Genomic DNA, 24576 nt, shown 5'->3' with positions numbered 1-24576 from the left:
TCTTCAAGAAATTTGGATCCCACAAGGAAATAAGACTCCAGCTGACCCAACAGATGGAGAAAACAAAAGATTACCATAACTACGACCCCACAATCTACGAACCAACCATTGTTCGTAGAAAAACTACACTCACTCCTTTTGACCGAATTGTTTGTTGAACTGCCCTCAATTTCTCAACTCGACCTAGGCCTCTAACATTCCGTGTAAATAGATAGCAGCTCATAATGGATAAAAAAAAACTCACCAAGGAGAAACCCAGCTCCATACGGTCAACTATCGTCTGCCTCTTCCAATTATTGGAAACGTTTCATAACCACTTCATCCGACTCGTCAAATTTAACTCCCAACATTCAGCCCATAACGAGGGTTGTCTCTGCTTCAGAATTATTTGAGCCAATATTGATGGGTAACAATGAGTTCGACGAATAGCATCCTTGTTCTAACGGGTTTGCATGTGATGAGCTTGTTAGTTTCCTACTGTTCTTACGCTCGTCTAATTTACGGTTGGATTTTCCTTTTTTTCTTGTTTTTGGTCATTCCCCGGTTATGTTTATCCGAGCTAGCCCTCAAGCCCACAATTGTACCACTATTGAAGCGAATCAGATCCCCAATACATTGTCGAGGCCTAGTATTGCAGGTCGAAACGATCAAAGACCCAATAGGGAAAGTATCCACAACTTCCACTTGTACATCATGAAGATTCGATTCGTTTGAGATAGCCAGGTCATACCCATCCTCTAATCCTTCATGAAGAGTCCTGGAGGACTCTTTCTCTTGATTGAAAATGGGGTCCACCCAAAAGTAACTGGAACTGCGTGTAGTCCCAAGCTGTTGGAACAAGAAACAGCTTTTAGAGGCACAATCTCAATCGAAGCATTCGCAAAAGACCTAGATGCTAATTAGTAGGTGCTATCACCGCTGCAACTTTCTTCTACATTGTTCTCCTCTAAATTCTAAAGAATGTTTTCAAATTTCAAAGTTTCTTGGAATTTGTTAGCTAATATTGAAGGTTCATAAAGAATTTTTCGATGATTATATTCCCTCTGACCAAGCTATTGAGGAAAAACATTGAGGGGGTGTTTGGTTCAAGGATTGTGGGATTCCCATCCCTATGTTTGGTTGGTCGGGAATCTCATTCCCGGTAATGTTTTATTACCAATAGTAGATTTTTTGGAATATATTACTGGGAATGTCATTACCTCCCTTCCCTTAGGTATTGTAACATTACCGACGTTTTGGACTAAAATGCCCTTAAATTTTTATTTTTTCCCAAAAATATCCTTCTTCTGTCATTGAATAATAAAAATTATACGAATGTTAAATTATAAATTTATCCTTAAATTATTTTAGATTTACAAAAAAAAATCTATAATTAAAATTTTATATGAAGTTCAGGGGTTAAAAATTTTTTTTACCCTTTCATTAAACCTTTTTTATATTTTTAATTTTGTAAAAAAATTATATAAATATTATGAATTTAATTTTTTATAGAAAATATATAAATATTTTACAATTTGTAATATTATACCAATATATAATAAGGACAATTTGGTCAAATATACATTCCAATAATCTTTTATTCCTTTAACCAAACACAGTAATCTTACATTCCTGCTAAACCAACCAAACACAAAATACAATATTCTCAGTAATCCTATTCCCTGGTAATCTTTTATTTCCACTGGTAATCTTACATTTCGTGAATCAAACGCACCCTGATTTAGATTATTGTTGTCGGTTAGATGGGATTTAGATTAGGTTCGAAAATAATAAAAAAACTATCTTGATTGTCTTTTCTATTCGAATATATATTAGTGTTTTTAGGGGATAAAAGCCATGTTTTGTCTCGAAAGGAAATATAAAAACTTAGATTCAAAATAGAATTAACACACACAAAAATTCTATTCGAATGTAAAAAAACAGAAAAAAACCCTTTAAGTTGAATCTTTATTGCCTCAAAAAATCAGTGTTACATAACTTTTTTTGACTGAGCCGAGAGAGATATCTGGTTTGAGTCGAATTTTGGGCTTGAGGCCCGGTTGTAAAAATGTAAATGGGTTTAATATGTAAAAAGGGGTTGGATTTTTTTAGTTTTAAGTTGGGTTATAATTTGGGGTTTGGTTTGTTTTGGGTTTTGGGTTGAGGCCCCGATTAAGAGTTCTGGTTTGGGTTGGTTCGATTGGATTGAAAAATGGTGATTACAGGTTACAATTACAGAAATCATGTAACCGCTATAATATTTAACTTGTCATTTAGACTAAACGATATGGTTAACTGTATATGAAAAACACTAATTCGCCCAACATATTTTAATTTTGCAAAAAATTCTTAGGAAAACCTACAAATAAACTCTAAACATAAACTATTTTTGAACATAGTCAATATATAAAAACCATCACTCTAAATATCTTAAAACCACATCCTCACTTAAAAACCTTAACCTAATTTAATCAAATTTAATTATTTTTTTTAATTTAATTTTTACTCCGTAGTGTAATTGTTTAAATTTACTATATTTATTATACTTTTATATTTCATATTAAAAACCATATAATACTTTTATATTACATAATATTAAATATTTCATATATAACTACATTAAGTTATAAAATATGAAATAGAGAAAATATAATAATTTCATATAACTAGGAACACTTTCGATAACACGCGTTTAGATGATCGTGTCTTTATCTTATGTGATCTAAATGAGTATAATTTCTCTAAATAAATTCATTTGGATTGTTTAAATTGTTAATTTGGCCCACCTATTACACATATTTTATTTTGGTCACCCTATTATTTTTTTCAAAATCATTTCCAACATTATGTTTTGGTTATCCACACTTAAAAAATTAATATTGATCTTGACGTGTCACTATAACGTAATGCAACATCAACATTGAAAAATAATTACAAAAATATCACATCAATAGCATTATTAATTTTTTAACGGAGGGTAAAATAAAACTAAAATGTAATATTGGGTATGATTTTAAAAATATAATAGTTAGATAATCAAAATAGAAACTAAGTAATAAGTTGGAGACCAAAGAGGTCACTTAACCTTTTTTTAATTAGAAATCCATAAAATTAAATCATCAAACATGGAAATGAACGAAAAACAAATATATTGTTGGGATTATGAAGAGGCTCAAATTGACAACTGAAAAAGTGCAAGGGGGTAAATGAATAAAATTGAATTTAGGGAGTATGAAGAACAAAAATATAAAACAATTGGCATAAGGATTTAAAGTGGTTCTACTTATCAACCAAGTCTACATCCACTACAGAAAAACGTTTTCTGCTCAATTTCAAGCTTTAAGGACTTTGAATTATTTTTGAAAAACTTTGAATAAATTCAATTCAAGTCAAAAAACATTTTGCCTTAAATTGTTATATCAAAATATAGTTCAACAATCTCTCCTTTTTTATATAACAAAACATTTGAAAAATTATTTTTGGCAAAACTCCCCCTTAATAAAATGTTTAATGAAAAAGATACTAATTGTTGGAAAATATGTGAAAATTTTCAGCTCCCCTTTTTCATTAAGAAATTGAATTTTTCAAACTCATACTTCTCCCCCTTTTTTTAGATAAAAAAGAATTCAACTTTAATGTTTAAAAATAACTTTGGAGAGTAAGTGATAATTTTGACATTAAAATCATTTGAAAAATCAAAGCTCCCCTCAAAAAGTGCATTCCAAACAAAAATTGACTTTAAAAACTTGACACTTAAACAAAATTCAATTTTAACAAAGAGTAACAAACATGCTAGTAGCACATGAAATTTAATTTATCCAAGTCTAAAATAATTTATTCAATATCCAATGTTGAAATTAAGTGCATATGCATAAAGCTTTTCAAAAATGTTATGCATTTGAAAAAATTGATATCAATTGTTAGAGAGATATCTTTAACATTTAAAACACATGTATAAACATTTAAAATTTAGGTCAAAAATTTAAAATTTGTAAAATCAAAGCATTTGAAAAGTTGATATCAATTGTTAGAGAGATATCATTTGCATTAAAAATCAATTTTGACAAAAATTCATTATGATGAACTAAAAATTATGACAAATCATTAAAAATTTAAAATGTTCATCATAAAACTTTTTCAACATACATAAGATGAAAAACAAAACATATCCATTTAAGATCAAACCTCATGCATGCTTAAATCTAAATTATCAACCAAATAATCAAAATCAAAAGCATTAAGCTTAAAGGTTACCCATTCCTTTTCAAGTGTGGCTATAGCATTTGAGTATCTTCATCTTCATCACCATTGCTCCCACACACCTACAAGAGACATTTATTTAGATTTTTGTATCCAAATTGTTTTGGATCCTTGGTCGTTAGTTTCAATGCCCCTTGTTCCCTTAGGAACCCATACTTGTCTAATTTTAAAAGATTTTATTTTCTTTATGGGACAAGTATGTTCCAAATGACCATAAAAATGACAATGTGAGCATTTTTTCATTTTTAAACATAATGAGTTGTTTTGAGAAATTAATTCTTTTTCTTTTGTTAAGCTCTTAAGCTTAACTAACAAATTAAAATTCTTTTTCTAAATCATTGATTTTGATTTTTAAAATTTTTAAATCATTTTTCAAAATTTCATTTTGATTTTCAAAATCAACTTTGGCTTTCAAAATCAAATCATTTTCAACTTTAAATTTTGAAATTAATTTCTTATATTTGGAATTCACGGTCTCAAATTCAAAATACAAATCATTATAAGCATCTTGTAACTCATCAAAAGAATGTGAATTTAAATCATTTGAGTTAGAAGATACCTCGGAATCTTCTTCTATGACCATGAGACATAGGTTCGCTACTTCATCTTCATCATTGGAGTTATCTTCATCACTCCAAGCTGCCACAAATTCTTTTTCTTGCTTGATGCCTTCTTCTTTAGGAGAGGGCATTCATACTTGAAATGCCTCTTTATTTGATAATTGAAGCACACCGGGGGACCCTTCTTCTTGATTGATTCATGCTTCACTTCCTTTGAAGACATGAATCTCTTGAACTTTTTGAAGAGCTTGGTCATTTCTTATTCTTAATCATATTGTTTTTATCCACCTCTTCACTTGAATCTTCATAGCTCTCATTGGTGGACTTGAAGGCAATGCCTACCTTATTCTTCTTCTTATTTTGCTTCTCTTCATCTTCATCTTCTTTCTTCACCATCAACTCATGAGTGAGAAGAGAACCAATTAACTTGTCAAGAGTGAGAGACTTTAGGTCTCTAGTTTCGATAATCATCGTCTTCTTCGATTGCCAAGACTTTGGAAGAGAGTAGATCATCTTTCTCACAAGCTTCTCATTTTAGATAACTTCTCCAAATCCCTTAATACCATTGACAATCGTGGAAAATCTATCTGTCATAGCTTGACATCTTCATCTTGAAATTCTCATAGCTATGGTTGAGAAGACTTATCTTGGTTTCCCTCACTTCATCAGTTTCTTCATGAGTTACTTGAAGCTTATCCCATATTTCCTTAGCATTGGAACAAGAGGAGACTCTTCCATATTCATCTGAGCCTAATGCACAAAAGAAAATGTGCATAACCTTAGCATTGAGTTGGAACTTCTTCTTCTCTCCATCACTCCAATCGTCTATCTCGCCAGTTGGAATGGTGTAGCCTTTTATGATAGAGTTTCAAGCTCCTAGATCGTTGGCTTGAATGAAGAACATCATCTTATTCTTCCAATAGGCATAATTTGCTCCATTGTAGTAGGGTGGCTTGTTGACCAGTTGTGAATCTTCAATGTAGTAGGCACCGGAGGTTGAAGTCATTTTTTTCGATTGAGTCAGAAATCGGTAAAGCTTCTTCGAGGATCGTCTCAAGGTGGTTAAACCTTCTGATGAGTCAAGCTTTGATACCAATTGTTGGGATTATTAAGAGGATTAAATTGACAACATAAAATACAAAATGGGTAAATGGATAAAATTGAATTTAGGGAGTAAGGAGAACAAAAAGATAAAACAATTTGGTACAAGGATTTAAAGTGGTTCGACTTATCAACCAAGTCTACATCCACTACCTTATCTCCTCACTAAGGATTTTTTAACAAATTAACTAATTTGTTCTTTCTTTTTCAAGGATAAAGAGATAACCTTTACATTCCTTATCTTTTCAATTGGATAAGATAGAACCAAAAAACCTTTACAAGGAAAAAGAATGTAAACAAATAAAACATCCACAAATGAAGGTGCTTATAAGAATTTAGCTCACAAGAACAAAATATTTACAAGATAATTAAAATAAAGAGTGAAAAGCTTTCTCTTGTGTTTGAATGTTTGGGTAGGTGTTCTAACTCTTCTTCAAGTGTGCTCAACTTGTATTTATGAGTTGGAATGTTGTTGTAGTCCTTTCTAGCCGTTTGAGGTGGTTTGGAGCCGTTTGGAATCAATTTTCGTGCAAAATAAAGCTGCCCAAAACAAGGGGTATCGGTACTCCTAAAGGAAGTATAGGTACTACCTTTTTTTATATTTAAATCAACTAGTCGTTGGGGCCTAATGTTATCGATATTATGCCTATGGTATCGATACTACTATACAAAGTTGTATCGGTATCCCTTTGGGTATCGATACTATTTTTGCATTCTGGAATTTGAGCAATGCTGCTAGTATCGGTACTACCTAGTGAGAATTGATACTTCCCTTACCTTTGGTATCGGTACCATAAGACGTGTATCGATATTATTCATGAGGTATCGATACTGTAAGAATATTATTGATACTTACTTGTACAGAAAAATGTTTTGTGCTCAATTCCAAGCTTTAATGACTTTGAATTATTTTTGAAAACTTTGAAAAACTTTGAATAAATTCAATTCATGTCCAAAAACATTTTGCCTTAAATTGTTATATCAAAATATAGTTCAATAATCTCCCCTTTTTGATATAACAAAACATTTGAAAAATATTTTTTGGTAAAACTCTCCCTTAATAAAATGTTTAATGAAAAAAGATACTAATTGTTGGAAAATATGTGAAAATGTTTAGCTCACCCTTTTTCATTAAGAAATTGAATTTTTCAAACCCATACTTATTGTTGGGATTATGAAGAGGCTCAATTGACTAACCGAAAAAGTGCAAAGGGGTTAATTGGTAAAAATATGTTTAGGGAGTAAGGAGAGCAAAAGATAGAAAAATTTGGAACAAGGATTTAAAGTGGTTCGACTTATCAACCAACTCTACATCCACTACCTTAGCTCCTCACTAAAGATTTTCTAACAAATTCACTAATTTGTTCTTTCTTTTTCAAGGATAAAGATATAACCTTTACAACTCCCTATCTTTTCAATGGCTAAGATAAAACCAAAAACCTTTTACAAGGAAAAAGATTTTAAACAAATAAAACTTCTAAAAAGGAAGGTGTTTACAAATTAAAGGCTCATAAGAATAAAATATTTACAAGAGAATTGGAATAAAGAGTGAAAAACTCTTCTCTTGTGTTTGAATGCTTGGATAGGTGTTGTAACCCTTCTTCAAGTGTCCTCAATTTGTATTTATGTATTGGTATGTTGTTGTGGTCGTTTCTAGCCGTTTGAGGTGGTTTGGAGTCGTTGGGGATCAATTTTCGTACAAAATAAAGCTGCCCAGATCAAGGGGTATTGGTACTCCTAAAGGGAGTATCGATACTACCTTTGTTTATATTTAAATCAACTAGTTGTTACTAGCCGTTGGGGCTTGACGGTATCGATACTATGCCTATGGTACCGATACTACTATACAAAGTAGTCTCGGTACCCCTTTGGGTATCGATACCATTTTTGCATTCTGGAATTTGAGCAATGTTGGTAGTATCGATACTACCTAGTGAGTATTGATACTTCCCTTTCCTTTCGTATTGGTACCATAAGAACAATATCGGTATTGTTCATGAGGTATCGATACTGTAAGAACAGTACTGGTACTTACTTGTACAGAAAAACGTTTTCTGCTCAATTCCAAGCTTTAAGGACTTTGAATTATTTTTGAAAACTTTGAATAACTTTGAATAAATTCAATTCAAGTCAAAAAAACATTTTGCCTTAAATTGTTATATCAAAATATAGTTCAACATATACATATGAAATCATATTTATTTATTGGCTTAATGCCCAAATAAGTACACAGACTATTCTTTTTGCCAAATAAGTGCCTACATTATTTTTAGCCCATCCGGGTGTCTAACATTATAAATGTTAACACTTTAGGTGCACGGGTTGTCAATAGCGTTGGTTTTCTCTGTTAAGTGACATGTGTCATAATCTGATATTTTTAAAAAATTATATAAAATTTTAAAATATATATATTTTTTAAAAAGAAAACATATAAATTTTGAAATAACCCCTAAACTTTGAAAACCTTCATTTCGACCCTAAATCCGCGCCGACCACCGACCTTTTCCATCAATGAAGCTCCAACCGACCTCGCTTCCCCCTGGTGACCAAAATCCCTATTAAATCATAACTGATTTATGATCAATCAACGACAAATCGACGTTTTAAATCCCACGAACAATAGGATGAAAATCATGATCCCACACGATTCTGATGGTGAATCAGAAACAACTACGACGACATATAACTAGGAAGATGACAAGGACTACGTCGGCTCATGTGGCCGTGGTCATAGAGGGTGACAATGGCATATTAAGGTTAGGATTTGGGATTTTGGGGTTGTTTTATAACATAAGAAAAGTTAAGGTTTTTTTATAAATATAATAATATTTTTCAAAAAACAAATTTCAAAATTATCAGGTTGTACACGTGTCACTTAACGGGAAAAACTAATACCATTAACCGTCCGGACACTTAAAGTGCTAACATTTGTAACGTTAGGTACTCGAATAGGCAAAAAAAAAAAAAAATTCATGCATTTATTTGACAAAGGCATAGTTTGGGCATTTATTGGGCCATTAAGCCTTATTTTTTTGTTGACTTGGTCTTCCATAGAAAAGAAAGAAAACGATCAGTAGTAGCAGTAAATAAGGCAGATGGAAAGGTCAATAGCCAGATGATATTGACATTGCCATGGAAGATACTTTTCTCCACGTACCTCCAGACTACAAACTTCCATTTCAAGCAATTTTTCCACTCCTCAATTTCCTTTTTATTTCACTGAATCCCCGTCTTCAAGACGTCTTAAGATTCAAACCCTGTTTTCAATTCTTTTTTCTCTTTTTTCTCTTCAAAACTTCGGGTTAACTTCCTTCTCTTCTCTTCTCTTTTTTTTTCTTTCTTTCTTTCTTTCTTCTTCTTTTTTTTGTTGTTGTAAATTTTCATGTTTAAGATCTTTGGATTTTGTAAACTTATCACTAGGTTCTGAATTTGAAGCCCCTGTTCTTGTTTTTCGTTTGTTTCTCAACCTTGTAAAAATCATCTGTTTCCTCTCTCTCTCTCTCTCTCTCTCTCTTTGGGGGGTTATTTTTTCAATTATTGAACCATTGTTTCTAGGAATTGTTAATTTTTAAGTGATATTTCAAATTTTCAAATTTCTTATTGATCCTAAAATTGCAACCGCAGGTCCTGTTTGACCTCTGTTTAGACCCTGGAAAAGTCTCTGTTTTTCCCAGAAAACCCTCTGTTTTTCTGGTTTTTTTTTTTTTTTTTACTTTTCTCGGGAATTAATTGTTATATTTGTTTTATAGGAAGTACCCAATCCTTGAAAATGGACAAATCTGATTTGAGAAGCTTCACTGAGACTATATCAGAGCTGGTAGCCTCAGTTGAAGAGGTATCATCAATTGCAAAAGACTCGGAAAAGGAACTTTTCATTGAGTTTTCATCTCTTCTCAATAAACTTGGTTTGATTTTGAGTGATATAAAAGATAACAAAGATGTTATGGACACGGTTACGATCCGAAAAGCAATCGATTCCATCCGGAAAGAGCTTCGGCGTGTTAAGACCTTGATCAAAAGCCACGATTCGAAACAACCGAGTTTATGGATAAAAAATGTGATGCAAGATCTTGGGAGATCCTTAGGCCTTGTGTTGTTTGCTAGCATTGATCTTCATTTGGAGATGAAAGAAAAGATTAGCGCATTGCATAAGGAATTCATGAATGTGAGGTTCAATGGAAGCTTTACCCCGAGTCCGAGTTCAGGTCCGAGCTCGAGAATGAGCCGGCCTCCTAGACCATGCAATGAAGACGAGTTCGTCTCCGCCACTGCATCGGACAAGGAAATCGAGGAAGAAATAACAGAAATTGAAGAGGAACGAGCAAATCTTTCGATCGACGATGTTGTCTTGCAACTCAAGTATGGCAATGATGAAGACTTTAACTTCGCCCTTTCCGGGTTCAAGGAGTCAATTAAGCAAGGGTTGATCACAGATGATTGGATAAATGAGGAAGGCGTTATTCTGGTTCTAGTTAATAGGTTGATTTCATGTAAGCCGAACAACCGCTTGATCATTCTTCAGATATTGCGAAAACTTGCTTCCCAAGATTCTGGACACCAGGTAAACTTTTCTTTTGATTTCCATTGATGTTTTCAATTGAATTTTTGGCCTGGTAGTTTGTCTTACAAGTATGCTAGTTAACAGGAGAAGATGGCCGATGCGGCATCCTTATCGGCATTGGTGAAATCGTTGACCCGAGACACAGAAGAGAGGAAAGAAGCTGTAGGATTGTTGCTAGATCTGTCGGATCTTCCGGCAGTTTGGAGACGGCTTGGCCGAATTCAAGGGTGCATTGTTATGTTAGTTACTATGCTTAATGGAGACGATTCGATTGCTTCGAGAAATGCAAGGAAATTGTTAAATGCATTATCGAGCAATACACAGAATGCGCTTCATATGGCTGAGGCCGGTTATTTTAAGCCGTTGGTGTACTATTTGAAGGAAGGTAAATCTGAAATGCCCTTTGCTTGCTGCATTTGATTGTCCACATCAGAATATATAGTTAATTCAGATATCTTGACAGGCTCTGACATGAGTAAGATTCTCATGGCGACTGCGCTGTCGAGAATGGAACTAACAGATCAAAGTAGAGCTGCCCTCGGAGAAGACGGAGCTGTTGAGCCTCTAGTAAAGATGTTCAATGCTGGAAAGCTTGAAGCAAAGTTATCAGCTTTGAATTCATTGCAAAATTTGTCGAATCTGTCGGAAAATATACAGCGGTTGATCAATTCGGGTATAGTGGTATCTCTACTTCAGCTACTTTTCTCCGTCACATCAGTGCTCATGACTCTCCGGGAGCCGGCTTCAGCGATCCTTGCCCGAATCGCACAGTCGGAATCGATTCTTATTAATCAAGATGCAGCACAGAAAATGTTGTCTCTTTTAAACCTCTCAAGTCCTATAATTCAATACCATCTTCTGCGAGCATTGAATAGCATTGCAGGCCATAGTAATGCATCAAAAGTTCGAAGAAAAATGAAGGAAAACGGTGCGATTCAGCTTCTTCTACCATTTCTAACCGAAAGCAACACGAAAATCCGGACGGGAGCGTTGGATTTGCTTTTGACACTCTCGAAATATTTACCGGAAGAAATGACCGAACAGCTCAGAGAAAGCCACTTGAACATCATTGTTAACATCATCTCATCATCACCATTGGAGACTGATAAGGCTGCTGCAGTTGGCATACTGAGCAACGTACCAATTAGCAATAAGAAAGTGACTGAAGTTCTTAAGAAAGCCAATTTGCTACCAGTTTTGACATCCATGACAAATTCGAGTCCTTCAACCTTATCATCGGTATCGAATTCATTAGCAGAAGGTGTTGCGGGCATACTTATCCGGTTCACGGTTCCATCGGACAAAAGACTACAGCTTATCGTGGCACAAAACGAGGCGATCCCATTGCTCGTGAAGTTGCTGTCGTCTGGATCGTTGGTCGCGAAATACCGAGCTGCGACCGCACTCGCTCAGCTATCCCAGAACTCGGTATTGCTTCGGAAGTCGAAAAAATCAAGCTGGTTCTGTGTCTCTCCATCGGCAACCGCATTCTGCCAAGTCCACGACGGGTACTGCATTGTTAAAAACACGTTCTGTTTGGTCAAAGCGGGTGCCATTCCACCATTGGTACAGATCCTGGAAGGCAAAGAAAGGGAAGCCGATGAAGCAGTTTTGAACGCGATGGCGACGCTTCTGCAAGACGAAATCTGGGAAAACGGAAGTGATTGCGTTGCTAAAAACGGAGGCATAGAAGCGATCATAAAGATCATGGAATCTGCAAGTGTAAAGGCTCAGGAAAAAGGGCTCTGGATATTGGAAAGAGTTTTCCAAGTGGAAGAACACAGAGTTAAGTATGGCGAATCTGCGCAAGTTGTGCTCATTGATTTAGCTCAAAATGGTGACCCAAGGTTAAAATCAACCACTGCAAAATTGTTGGCTCAGCTTGAACTCTTACAAGTTCAGTCCAGTTACTTTTGAGACTATAATTTAAGGTTTTGTAAATGAATGGAGTTTGAATGAATTTGTATTCTATATTTATTTGTTGGTTTTATAATGGCTTGGACGAATTTTTTATTTTTTATTTTTTCTCCATTTAAGTATGAAAATTCCCTTTATTCATCTAAATTCAAATGCACAAAATAAAATACATATGACTTTAGCTTGGGTTGGATTCATCTTCTATCTTCATCGTTCCATTCTAATTTGCTCAGCTCTCCTTTCTTTAGAGGGATAGATGGATTATCAAGTACAATACTCCATACCACCAAATCGGTTATTCGAATAAATAGTATAATTATATTCTTCCAAGAAGAGTAGTTTGTACCATTGAAATAGAAAAGTCTTCCCATGTATTGAGAATCTTTAATATAGTACAAACCAAAGTTAAAGTCCTCTTTAAGGTTGATGTAAAAAATGATAGAGCTCTTTAAGGATCATCTTAAGAGATTGTTAAACCTTCAAATGAGTCAAATTCTTATATCAATTATTAGTTCTTTGATCAATCGAAATTTGCTCAGCAAGGAGTGAATTGACCTTTTAAAAACTTGTGTAAAAGCAATAAAAAAATTGCACAACGATTTCAAAATGGTTCAACTTCTAAACAAAGCTTATATCGACCACCTTAGCATTCATACTATAAATTTCTTTAATCTACTAAATTTGATAACATACAAGGTGTAAACTTACAAATACCTCAAAATTTCTACACAAAATCTTGATTACACTCTCTCCAAGAAAAGAATTATAAATTTAGCAAACTAAAGAAAAGTATCACAAGATAAATAAGTTTGCAATAAATAAACTCTCACTTAAATATCACTTTAACACTATAAACAATTTAGCTTGCAAGTATTTTACAAATAACTATACAACACTTTTGTAACATGAACAATTTAACTTACAAATTCTTTACAAATAAATAAATAATAATTAAACTTTTCAATGATTCTTTGATGTTTGATGTTGATATTTTCATTTAATGATGGTTTTTGTTGTTCTTGATATGTTAAGAGTTTGTTTATATACATTTTTTACTGATTCTAGCCGTTTAAGATACAATAATAGTTCTTTTAATGAGAATGATTGATCATTTTTTAAAGATTTGAACTTTATTAGAAAATATATCAATCTTTTTTCTCAAGGAATCGATCTATTTTGTAAAGGGATCAAACCTTTTAGATCTTTTTAGAAAGAGATTGATAAACTTACGATCGTTGATCGATGTTTCTTTATGTGAGAGATAAAGACATATTAAAAGAGGAACGTTCAAAGAAGTCTTTAGATCCTTTGCTTGATCGTGATTGTGAGGTACTTATAGCAGTCTTAACTGGTAGTGTAGATATAGGATCATCGTGGTTACTTGTAGGTCAACATGTTAGATAAATTTGATTTTCAAATCTCGAATTTTATTCTAATAAATCATTTGAACCTCTTAGAGGTCTTATTTAAAGATATTGTCTTTGCATTGTAGTTGGTTCAACGATTATGAAGTTCCTGCGTCAGGAAAACATGAATTTCTTAGTAGCTCTAGTCAGTGGAGAAGTCTCTCTGAGAATCTAGATTAACTGAGAGTTAGTTGTTTTTAGAGGTGACCGTATAACATATACGGAGTATTATTTTTGTCAAAATTAAAATAGCATTCTAAGTTTGTTTGGTGGTTATTTGCACCAGCAGATCTATACATGTATGAGTACTTTCTTATGTTAGTCACTTATATTGATTATATCCACATTAGAATTTATGTACTAATCCACTTACAAAAATTTTATAGTGTTTGTATATATGTGTTTATTCTTAAAAAAGTATTTTTGGATATGTTACCAATTAAGTGTTAAATTTTTTTAATATCTTTGATTTAAATGTTTATGTATATATATATATATTTTTTAATAAAACGATGTTTTATTTTAGCATCCACGTCACTATCTCAAATTTTAAACTAACGATCTAATAATATAATTGAAACGATTGACAATATAATGATAAAATTAATATAAATTATACAATATTTAGTATAGTTTACTTAATAATTTTCCAAAATGATATAAATATTTTATTAGTAACAAAAGCATAAAATTGTACTAAAATACAAGTTTATTGGATGATATAAAATTGTACTAAAATTGATGGATGATACATAAAATAAAATAGATAAAGATTTACAATCCTTCGAGGAAGCTTCTACTCCTGCCGTTTTCCTCGTATCTTTGTGTCTTGTCAGCGATGGACCATAAGCTGTAACAAGATAATTTCGTTTTCCCTTTGTATAATTAAATACTTAAACTCAATAATATTTTTTAAAAAAAATATTTTTTCTGATTTTAAATATCATAATCTTCTAAGTAGAAAACATGCTAAAAACAAGCAATTAAATTGACAAATATACATTTGAAGAACCAAAAACATAAAAACAAGTGGTGGTGAAGATGACCTGCAGATTTGTTGTGGTGGATTGTTAGATCTTGGGTTTTGTTGTTTGCCATAGAGAAATGAAGAGCAGCACAAGCCAGAATATTTCGAAATAAGTTCAAGGTTGTTGATCAATGTTTTTACGTAAATTGTTATAATATCGGAACGATTATTTAAGGCCGGCTTTAAATGGAGCACATTGAGCAATTGCTTAGGGGCTCAAATTTCTTAATGTTTATAATTAGGGTCCTAATTTTTATATTTATAATTACGATCCCTAACTTTTATAACTTTATAAAAAATTATCCTCAAAATTTTCAATTTTTCTTATTAATTCATTCAATTTTGAATTAAATTTAACTAATTTTTATATTTATAATTAAGGTCCTAATTTTTATAATTTCATAAAATGTTTAGTTTTCGACCCTCTTTTTCCATTTCTCTTATTTATTCATTCAATTTTGCATTTTCTCTCTCTTATTTTTTAATCTTACTCTTCAATTTATCAAATATTCTTTAATTGTTTGTCTTCTTCAATCTTAAATCTAACAATAAAATAATATACAATTCTTTTTATTTATTTATTTATTATTAAAAATCAAGCTATATATCATACATGTATTCAATTTTCTTATATTTATTCCCTATTATTTGTATTTAAGGTTTTTTTTTTAAAAATGATATATTTTCACAAAATTTAATAATTTTCATATGATTTATTTATGTTATATTAAATTAATTGTTCAAAATACTGAAAAATTACTTTCATTTTATAAAGTAATATTTTTTAGTTTCGCTAGGACCCCAAAAATGTCTGAGATGGCTCTGTTATTATCAATAAGTAAATAAAAATGATTGAAAAAGAGAACAAAAACAAAGAACATCAAAATTTACGTGGATGACCCAAAAGGAAAAAAAACCTTTGGTAGAGGAGAAGGATTTCACTAATTTGAAGGAAGAAAATACAAGAGGATTTTGGAGAGAGAAACTTCATTTCTAACCCTTTACCCTTAGTATATATTTATAGGGATAGATATTTTATTATAAAGAAAAACTAAATAAAATAGAAATCTATTTTAATAAAGTTATTTACCTTTAATTAAACTAGGATTCTTACTTTCTCAAATTTAAATATTAATTAATTTGTGCCATTTTAAATTCGAGTCAAACTCTAACAAATCTTCACCATAATGCAAATTCTGAAAGTGCGCAGACAAAACACGCAAATTCGATGAGGCACTCAAACTCAACAAAAATAATTTTTCACTTCAGCGAACAAGTTCTTCACCTCTTCCACAACACCCCTCAAAGGGGTAATTTTCAGTAATAGACATTGACCTAATCCAAACTTTTTTAATCTTAAAGTTAGTCTTTACATCAACATGGTTATCATAAGTGACAAATTTGCTCACAAATGTATCACCAATATCATGCACAACACTATGCTAATCATCAATGATAATTATATCTTCAAATTTGTTATGCCTACGCAATTTAACTATTTTCTACTTCACATAATTATTGTACCCATGATTATCTTGTTAAACAAAAATTCTTCTTTTGTTTAATTTAGTCAAAATATTTTTATTAGTAACAACATTATTTGACATAGAGGAGGAAACACCAGTTGCATTATCTAAAACTGTTGAACCCTATAGAACATAAAACTTGGCAATCTTTCTCGCCCTTTCATCACAACAAGAGATCCCTTGCAAATTTTTATAGCTCCAACTTCACTGGAGAATTTGTACCATTTTGAATCTAAGGTACCTAAAAAAATTAGATTTCACTCAAAACGGGAACATATCTCGCATTAACAAGTGTTCAATCTATCCCATCGAACATCTTAATCTTATTTGTGCCAATACTGTAACTTTACAAGAGACGTTATTTTCCAAAAATATATCACCTATAGATACAACTTATAGGTCACAAACCAATCACGATTCATATCCATATGAAAACTGCTACCAAAGTAAACTATTCACTCATGACTTGTTTTAGAGTTGTTGTCAACTGAAACTAAGAGTTTTCCATCATCACACTCCTCTGCTACACCGATCTCACTAGATTTTTTAGATCTCTGCTTTTAATCTTCTCTTTTTATTTTATTATGTAACTTGTAACACTTCAATTTAACATTACATTTTTTCTACAAAAGTGACAAGTTTTACCTCGGTTGAAAGATCTTGATATGCCATTTCCTTCATTACTAAAATAACGCTTGTTTGTTCTTTCATGGTATGAGCTAGTGGACCCATGCACTACGAGACCCTCTGTATGGGACTCAAAACCATATACATGATGCTTTATCTTGTCCAACGAGTGCATGCCATTGTACACCTCTTCAAGAGTGAGTGTTTCACGACTGTACAAAATTGTGTCTTTGAAAGATGAGTATGAAGGAGACATTGAACAAAAGAGGATCAATCCTAAATCTTCTTGGTCATACTTCACTTCTAAAGTCTCTAGATTAGACACTATTTTCTTGAATATGGTCAGGTGCTCTTCAAAAGGTAAATCTTCGTCAATTTGAGTGAATAAAGATGTAGCTTTAAGTGCAACTTGTTGGTCAACTATTTTGCATGCATAGTTGGTCCAATTTTTCCCAAAAAGAAGTTTTTTCTTTCAACGCATCCTATAAAATTTGATTTGATAAGTGTAAACAAATTTGAGATAGAACCTTACGATTCTTACAATTTTCTTTGTTCGTCTAGTCTAAGATATCTTATTATCAAACCCTTCCAATATCATCTAAATTCAATTGTGCAAGGACATCTCAAATCTTCACTTGCGACAATGAGAAATTGGTATTACGATCCAACAACGAAATATCATACTTCATCATTGTCATAATCTTGAACCCGAAGCTCTGATACAAAATTGTTATAACATCGTAACGAATATCGACAAACAAATAAACACGATCGGAAAAAAAAAACAATACCAAGATTTATATGAAAACCCAAAAAATACGGATAGAGGAGAATAATTTCACTAATATGAAAGAAGCAAATACAAGAGGATTTTGTAGAAAGAAAAACTTATATCTAACCCTTACCATTTTTTTTGAAGGTGTGAATTTCATTTAAATGTCAATGACATCAAGGATTACAAATTGTTTGATACATTCTGGTTCAGCCATATAAAACCAAACTGTACTGGTTCTCAACAAAGCCAATTTGAAAAGGCATGAGCCGTTCGGTTCGCCTCTCAATTGATGTAGTACACCTTAAAGGATGATGACATTTCCAAGACGTCTATAGATTTGTTGAGCAGCAATCTAATAGCAAAAATATATTTAGTCAGATTTTTCAAGCGGTTTACAATGGAGATTGCATATCCTTCAATGATTACCCGCTCCCACCCATTGTCCTTAGCAAATTTCAACCCCTCAGTGAAAATTGTAGCCTTTGTAGACTCGACACAATGAACACCATCAAGCTTTCGAGCAACGCCTCTAATAACAAGGTTGTGATGGTCACGAGTAACCACTCTTATAGTGGTTTCCATGGAATATGGGGTAAATACCTCATCGACATTGATCTTGAGCTCCCTATCCTCGATTTGTCCATTTTCTTTGTGATTCCTTCTTGAAAACCCGAACTTGTGAGTTTTGGGTAGCTTCCTTAAACTCACTTCTGAGGGCCATGCTGTTGGGTTTTTGGTAAAGTTCTACATTGGTTGTGTATAAGGAGGAGGGAAAATTCTTTTGTTATAAATAGAACCCTCCTCCTCCTTAGTTAAGCATCCCACAAATATAAGCCTTCTTCACTATTAAAGGCTATTTGTACTCTTTCTCTCTTTTTAATATTTCTCTATTAGTGAAATATTATTTTAGTAATGTTCGAGGACATAGGCATAATTTTGGCTGAACCTCGTTAAATTTTGGTGTTCTCTTTTATGTCTATTTAATAGCTATTGTCGGGTATAATTGTTGTTAATTATTATCCTATTAAAATTACTTGTCTTGGTAATTCTGTCTAAAGAAAGTGGGTTTCAATAGGGACCATTGTGACCCCTCCTCTTTCTTAGGAATCTACCTTGGGGTGATTTTTAGTACAATCATTTTCACACTAGTCACTTAGATAATAGTTTTCAAGGTGAATTTGTTATTATTGGTGGAAATTAACCCGAATTCCACAACAATTGATATCAGAGCTCCAGGTTTATTTTAGTATGCTCTGTGGTTGCGGCTTAGGCTGATCTTCCACATCAGAAAAAATTTCCTTGGGGTAATTGACATTCTGCATTGACAGCTATTAAATATAATTTGTAGCAGAAATGGCAGACGACACAAAAATATCCGCAAGAAATGTTATGACAAATGTTAGATTTGCAGTGGAGATTTTTGATGGCACTGGTCATTTCGGCATGTGGTAAAGTGAGGTTCTAGATGTCCTATTTCAGCAGGGTCTAGACATTTCTATTGAAGGAGAAAACCATATGATATTGAGGAGAAAGAATGGAAAAGGGTCAATAGATTGGCACGTGATACTATTCGATCATGTCTTTATAGAGAGAAGAAGTATGCATTTTCTAAGGAAACTTCTGCAAGTAAATTATGGAAGGCATTGGAGGAGAAATTTTTGAAGAAAAGCGGTCAGAACAAGCTCTACATGAAAAAGAGATTGTTTCGCTTCAACTATGTATCAGGTGCCACTATGAATGATCACATTACTAGCTTTAATCAGTGGTGACTGATCTGATGAATATGAATGTGACTTTTGAAGACGAAGATCTAGCTCTGAGGTTGATGAGATCACTTCCTGATGAGTTTGAGTATCTTGAAATTACTCTACTTCATGGGAAGGTTGATGTGTCTCTCAGTGAAGTAACTACTGCCTTGTATAGTTATGAATTGAGAAAGAAAGACAAACAAGAAAACACAAGTGTCGAAGCAAAAGATCTTATTGTTAGAGGTCGTTCGAAAAGTCAAATAAAGGAAGGAGAGGGATATCGAAGTCAAAGTCAGATTGAGCAAATATGAATGTGCCTTTTGTCGAGAAAAAGGGCACTGGAAGAAAGAATTACCCAGGCTAAAGAATAAAGGCAAACCTGAAAGGGGAAAGGCTGTCTCAAAATCAAATGTGGTCGAGTATGATAAAGCATATTCAGATTTCGCATTCGCTGATACGCCATCAACCAGCTGTTCTAGTTCATGGTTGTTAGATTCAGCTTGTAGCCACCATATGACCCCCAATAGAGAATGGCTCTTTGATTTTAAAGAACTAAAAGGTGGAATTATCTACACACAAATAATTCCCCTCTTGACACACTTGGGATTGGTTCAATTCACTTGAGGAATCAGGATGGATCAATCAGAACCTTAACAGGTGTCCATCATGTAACCTTAGAGTCAAAAGGTTTAGAAGTGAGGGCAAAAGATGGGATTATAAGGATTATCTCTGGTGCACTGGTGATAATGAAGGGAATCCGGAAAAGAAACAATGTGTATTACTTTATGGGTAGTACAATTATTGGGACATCAACAGTGGCAACTTCTACTGATGAAAATGAGTCAGAAGCAACCAGTTTATGGCATATGCGCTTGGGGCATGTTGGTGAAAAATCCTTGAAATTGCTGATAGATCAAGGATTATTGAAGGGTGCTCGGGCATGTTGGTGAAAAATCCATGATACTAAAGGTATTTTGGATTATGTTCATTCAGATGTATGGGGGCCTTCCAAGACAACTTCATTGGGAGGAACACACTATTATGTCACCTTTGTTGATGATTTTTCCCAGAGAGTTTGGGTGTATACAATGAAGACAAAGGATGATGTGCTAGGATTTTTCCTTAAATGGAAAAAGATGGTGGAGACTCAAACAGGCAGAAAAATCAAACGTCTCCGTATAGACAATGGTGGAGAGTACAAAAATGATTCATTTCTAAAGTCTCTGAAGAAGAAGGTATTGTCAGGCACTTCACTGTCAGATCTACACCACAACAGAATGGGGTGGCAGAGCGTATGAACCGGACATTAGTGGAGAAGGTTTGGTGTATGTTGTCTAATGCTGGGTTAGGTAAAGAATTTTGGGCTGAGGCATTGGTCTATGCTTGTCACCTTGTTAACCGCTTACCATCGACTGTTATTGGTGGTAAAACACCATTAGAGAAATGGTTTGGAGTACATGCTATAGATTATGATTCCTTACATGTGTTTGGTTCCACTGCATACTACCATGTTAAGGAGTCAAAGATGGATCCAAGATCAAAGAAGGCGATCTTTATGGGGATCGCCTCTGGTGTGAAAGGCTATCGTCTTTGGTTCCAAAAACAAATAAAATAATCTTCAGCAGGGATGTTACCTTTGATGAATCTACCATGTTGAGAAATGTGACTTCATAAAAATTAGAGCAGACAGATGAAACACCCAAACGGGTGGAGTTTGAAGGAAGCAGAATTGACCCAGCCAGTAAAAAAACTGATGTTGACTCTCCTATGGTAGAAGAAGAGTCAAATGAAAAGAGGTTCACACCCAAGAACCTCTACAAGAACATGAATCAATTACACTCAGAAAGGAAAAGAGGACCATTAGACAACCTACTCGTTATGCTGATATGGTCTCTTTTACATCACCAATTGCAATTGATGACGTTCCTGCCACTCTTAATGAAGCAGTCCAAAGTTCAGAACATAAAATGTGGAGGATCACCATGAATGAAGAAATGCAATCCCTTCAAAAGAATTAGACGTGGAAACTAGCTAGTCTTTCGAAGGGAGAGAATGCAATTGGGTGCAAGTGGGTATATGCAAAAAAAGATGGATTTCTGACAAGAATAACATCTGCTACAAAGCAAGATTGGTGGCTAAAGGCTACGCTCAAACAAGGGAGTTGATTATAATAGAGTATTTTCTCCAGTTGTAAAACATTCCTCCCTCAGAATTTTGTTGGCTTTGGTAGCACAGTTGGATTTGGAACTAGTTCAGATGGATGTAAAAACTGCATTTTTACATGGAGACTTGGATGAGGAAATCTACATGAATGAGCCAGATGGATTCAAAGTTGCTGAAAAAGAAAAGATGAATGTGCAAATTAGAAAAATCGATGTACGGTTTGAAGTAATCTCCAAGGCAGTGGTACAAGCGATTTGACAAGTTTGTGATAGGGCAGAAGTATACAAGAAGCAAATATGATCATTGTGTGTATTTACACAAGCTACAAGACGGATCCTATATATATATTCTTCTTTATGTTGATGATATGCTGATAGCTTCCAGGAGTCAGACAGAAATTGCGAAACTAAAGACTCAATTGAACAGGGAGTTTGAGATGAAGGATCTTGGTGAAGCGAAGAAGATTCTAGGCATGGAGATATCAAGGGATAAGAAATTGGGGAGGCTTTGGTTGTCTTAGAAAGAATATCTAAGGAATGTTCTAAAATGTTTTGGCATGAATGAGAAGTCAAAACCAGTTAGTACACCTCTTACTCCTCATTTCAAGCTCGGTGCATCCATGTCACCTAAGGATGATGCAGAACGGGAATACATGTCAAAGGTTCCGTATGCAAGTGTTATTGGTAGCTTGATGTATGCAATGGTGTGTACGAGACCTGATATTTCACAGGCAGTTGGGATTGTGAGCAGGTATATGCATGATCTTGGAAAGGAGCATTGGCAAGCTGTGAAATGGATTCTGCGGTATATTCTGAACACCATAGATGTTGGTTTGGTCTTTCAGCAGGACAAACAAGATGGTCAGTGTGTAGTTGGGTATTGTGATTCAGACTATGCAGGTGATTAGGACAAACGTCGATCAACTACTGGTTATGTGTTTACATTTGCAAAGGCACCAGTTAGTTGGAAGTCTACCTTACAATTAACAGTGGCTTTGTCTACTACAGAGGCAGAGTATATGGCAGTTACAGAGGCTGTGAAGGAGAAAATTTGGATTCAAGGGTTGCTTGGTGAATTGGGAATGGAACAGAAGCACATCAAAGTACACTGTGACAGTCAGAGTGCTATTCATTTAGCAAAGAACCAGGTTTACCATGCAAGGACAAAGCACATCGATGTTCGATATCACTTTTTACGAGAGATTCTATAAGAAGGTGGAGTCATAATCCAAAGATTCGGACCATGAGAATCCTGCTGATATGTTGACAAAAGTGGTAATTACGGTCAAGTTTAAATATTGGTTAGACTTGGTCAATAGTGTTACAAATTGAAAGATGAATTTGCAGACACTACTGAAGATTGGATTTTTGAGAGATGTGTGTGGAATTTGCCAAGGTGAAGATTTGTTGGTTTTTTGGCAAAGTCCCACATTGGTTGTGTATAAGGAGGAGGGGAAATTCTTTTGTTATAAATAGAGCCCTCCTCCTCCTTAGTTAAGCATCCCACAAATATAAGCCTTCTTCACTATTAAAGGATATTTGTACTCTTTCTCTCTTTAATATTTCCACTATTAGTGAAATATTATTTTAGTAGTGTTTGAGGACATATGCATAATTTTGGCCGAACCTCGTTAAATTTTGGTATTCTCTTTTATGTCTATTTAATAGCTATTGTGGGGTATAGTTGTTGTTAATTATTATCCTATTAAAATTACTTGTCTTGGTAGTTATGTCTAAGGAAAGTGGCTTTTAAGAGAGACCATTGTGACCCTTCCTCTTTCCTGGGAATATACCTTGGGGTGATTTTTAGTACAATCGTTTTCACACTAGTCACCTAGATAATAGTTATCAAGGTGAATTTGTTATTATTGGTGGAAATTAACCCGAATTCCACAACACATTGACGTTGATCACTTTGACGGCTAGTTGAAGTACGTTGTCGTGGCACCATTTTTCGCCTGCTCACATATTCCAAAGTAGAATGATAAAGGATAAAAAGGCATTTCAGTCGATTTTGGAAGCAACCTCTTCAAACCAAGCCTTACAAGAAGTAGTAGGAAGTTCAACAAATTATTGGTCCAATCCTGAAAGAAACAACACCTCTTTTGCAAATGAGCAATCTTTAAGAGCATGAAAGGTAGTTTCGATCCCTTGATTGCAGAGTTAGCAGGATCCATTTCCTAGACACGTAAAAACAAGCTTGTGTCCAACTAGAAGAGCATCATGGAATGCCCCCTTTCAGAATAAGCTACTCATCGAGTTGAGGTGCATGAGAGTGGTAAGAATAGCCTTGGAGTCTTGTTAATAGAAGACTCTTTTAATCTTAATCTCATCTTATCTCAGATGACCTTGAATCATGAACTCCCCACATATGATGGGATTATCCATGCTATCAATATACCCACATGAAAAGATAATTAGTTTGGAGCCTCCCATCTATCCTTAAAGATATGTGTACCACTATTGATTTCAACCCTCCAAAAATGACCTTCCTTGATAGCTTCTTTCGCCATAAAGACACTAGTCTGGGCAAAGAAGGATTTATCCCCTAAATTTGCTTCAAAGATATTGGATGAGGAAAAGTATTTGGATTTAAAGACTTGATAAAGAATGAGTTAGAGTCCTGAAGAAGACACCAAACATGTTTTCCAAGAAGCGCAAGATTAAAGAGATTTAAGTCCCTAAAATCAAATCCTCCATCCCGTTTCGCCCAATGTCGAAACATTTTTTTTTCTTTTGAAGACAAACCCATTTATTTTAAGTTTTTAACCAAAGAAGTGATTTAAAAATCTCATCTCGAATAACTTGGGATTCCCTTTTCTAAAAGAAATAAAATATGATTCGAGGAGTCACCACCAATCTATGATTAGGGTGTGATTGGGCACCCAAAAAAACATATTTTTCATTTTAATAAAAATTTTAATTTT

The 24576-nt window shown here is 33.7% G+C and overlaps 1 protein-coding gene across 1 annotated transcript; it reads left to right on the top strand.

Annotated features, from left to right (window-relative positions):
* Window positions 1–9654: 9654 nt before the first annotated feature.
* Window positions 9655–14504, top strand: LOC120129498 (U-box domain-containing protein 44-like). The gene is made up of 4 exons (XM_039146975.1): window positions 9655–10461; window positions 10546–10846; window positions 10925–12397; window positions 14493–14504. Exons 1-3 carry the CDS (start codon window positions 9670–9672, stop codon window positions 12376–12378), a joined length of 2547 nt encoding a protein of 848 aa, XP_039002906.1. The 5' UTR covers window positions 9655–9669; the 3' UTR covers window positions 12379–12397; window positions 14493–14504.
* The last annotated feature ends 10072 nt before the right edge of the window (window positions 14505–24576 follow it).

This window comes from Hibiscus syriacus, unplaced genomic scaffold, assembly GCF_006381635.1.
Source record: "Hibiscus syriacus cultivar Baekdansim isolate YM2019G1 unplaced genomic scaffold, ASM638163v2 tig00110500_pilon, whole genome shotgun sequence".
Taxonomy (NCBI): Eukaryota; Viridiplantae; Streptophyta; class Magnoliopsida; order Malvales; family Malvaceae; genus Hibiscus; species Hibiscus syriacus.
This window is presented reverse-complemented; position numbering and strand designations above follow the sequence as displayed.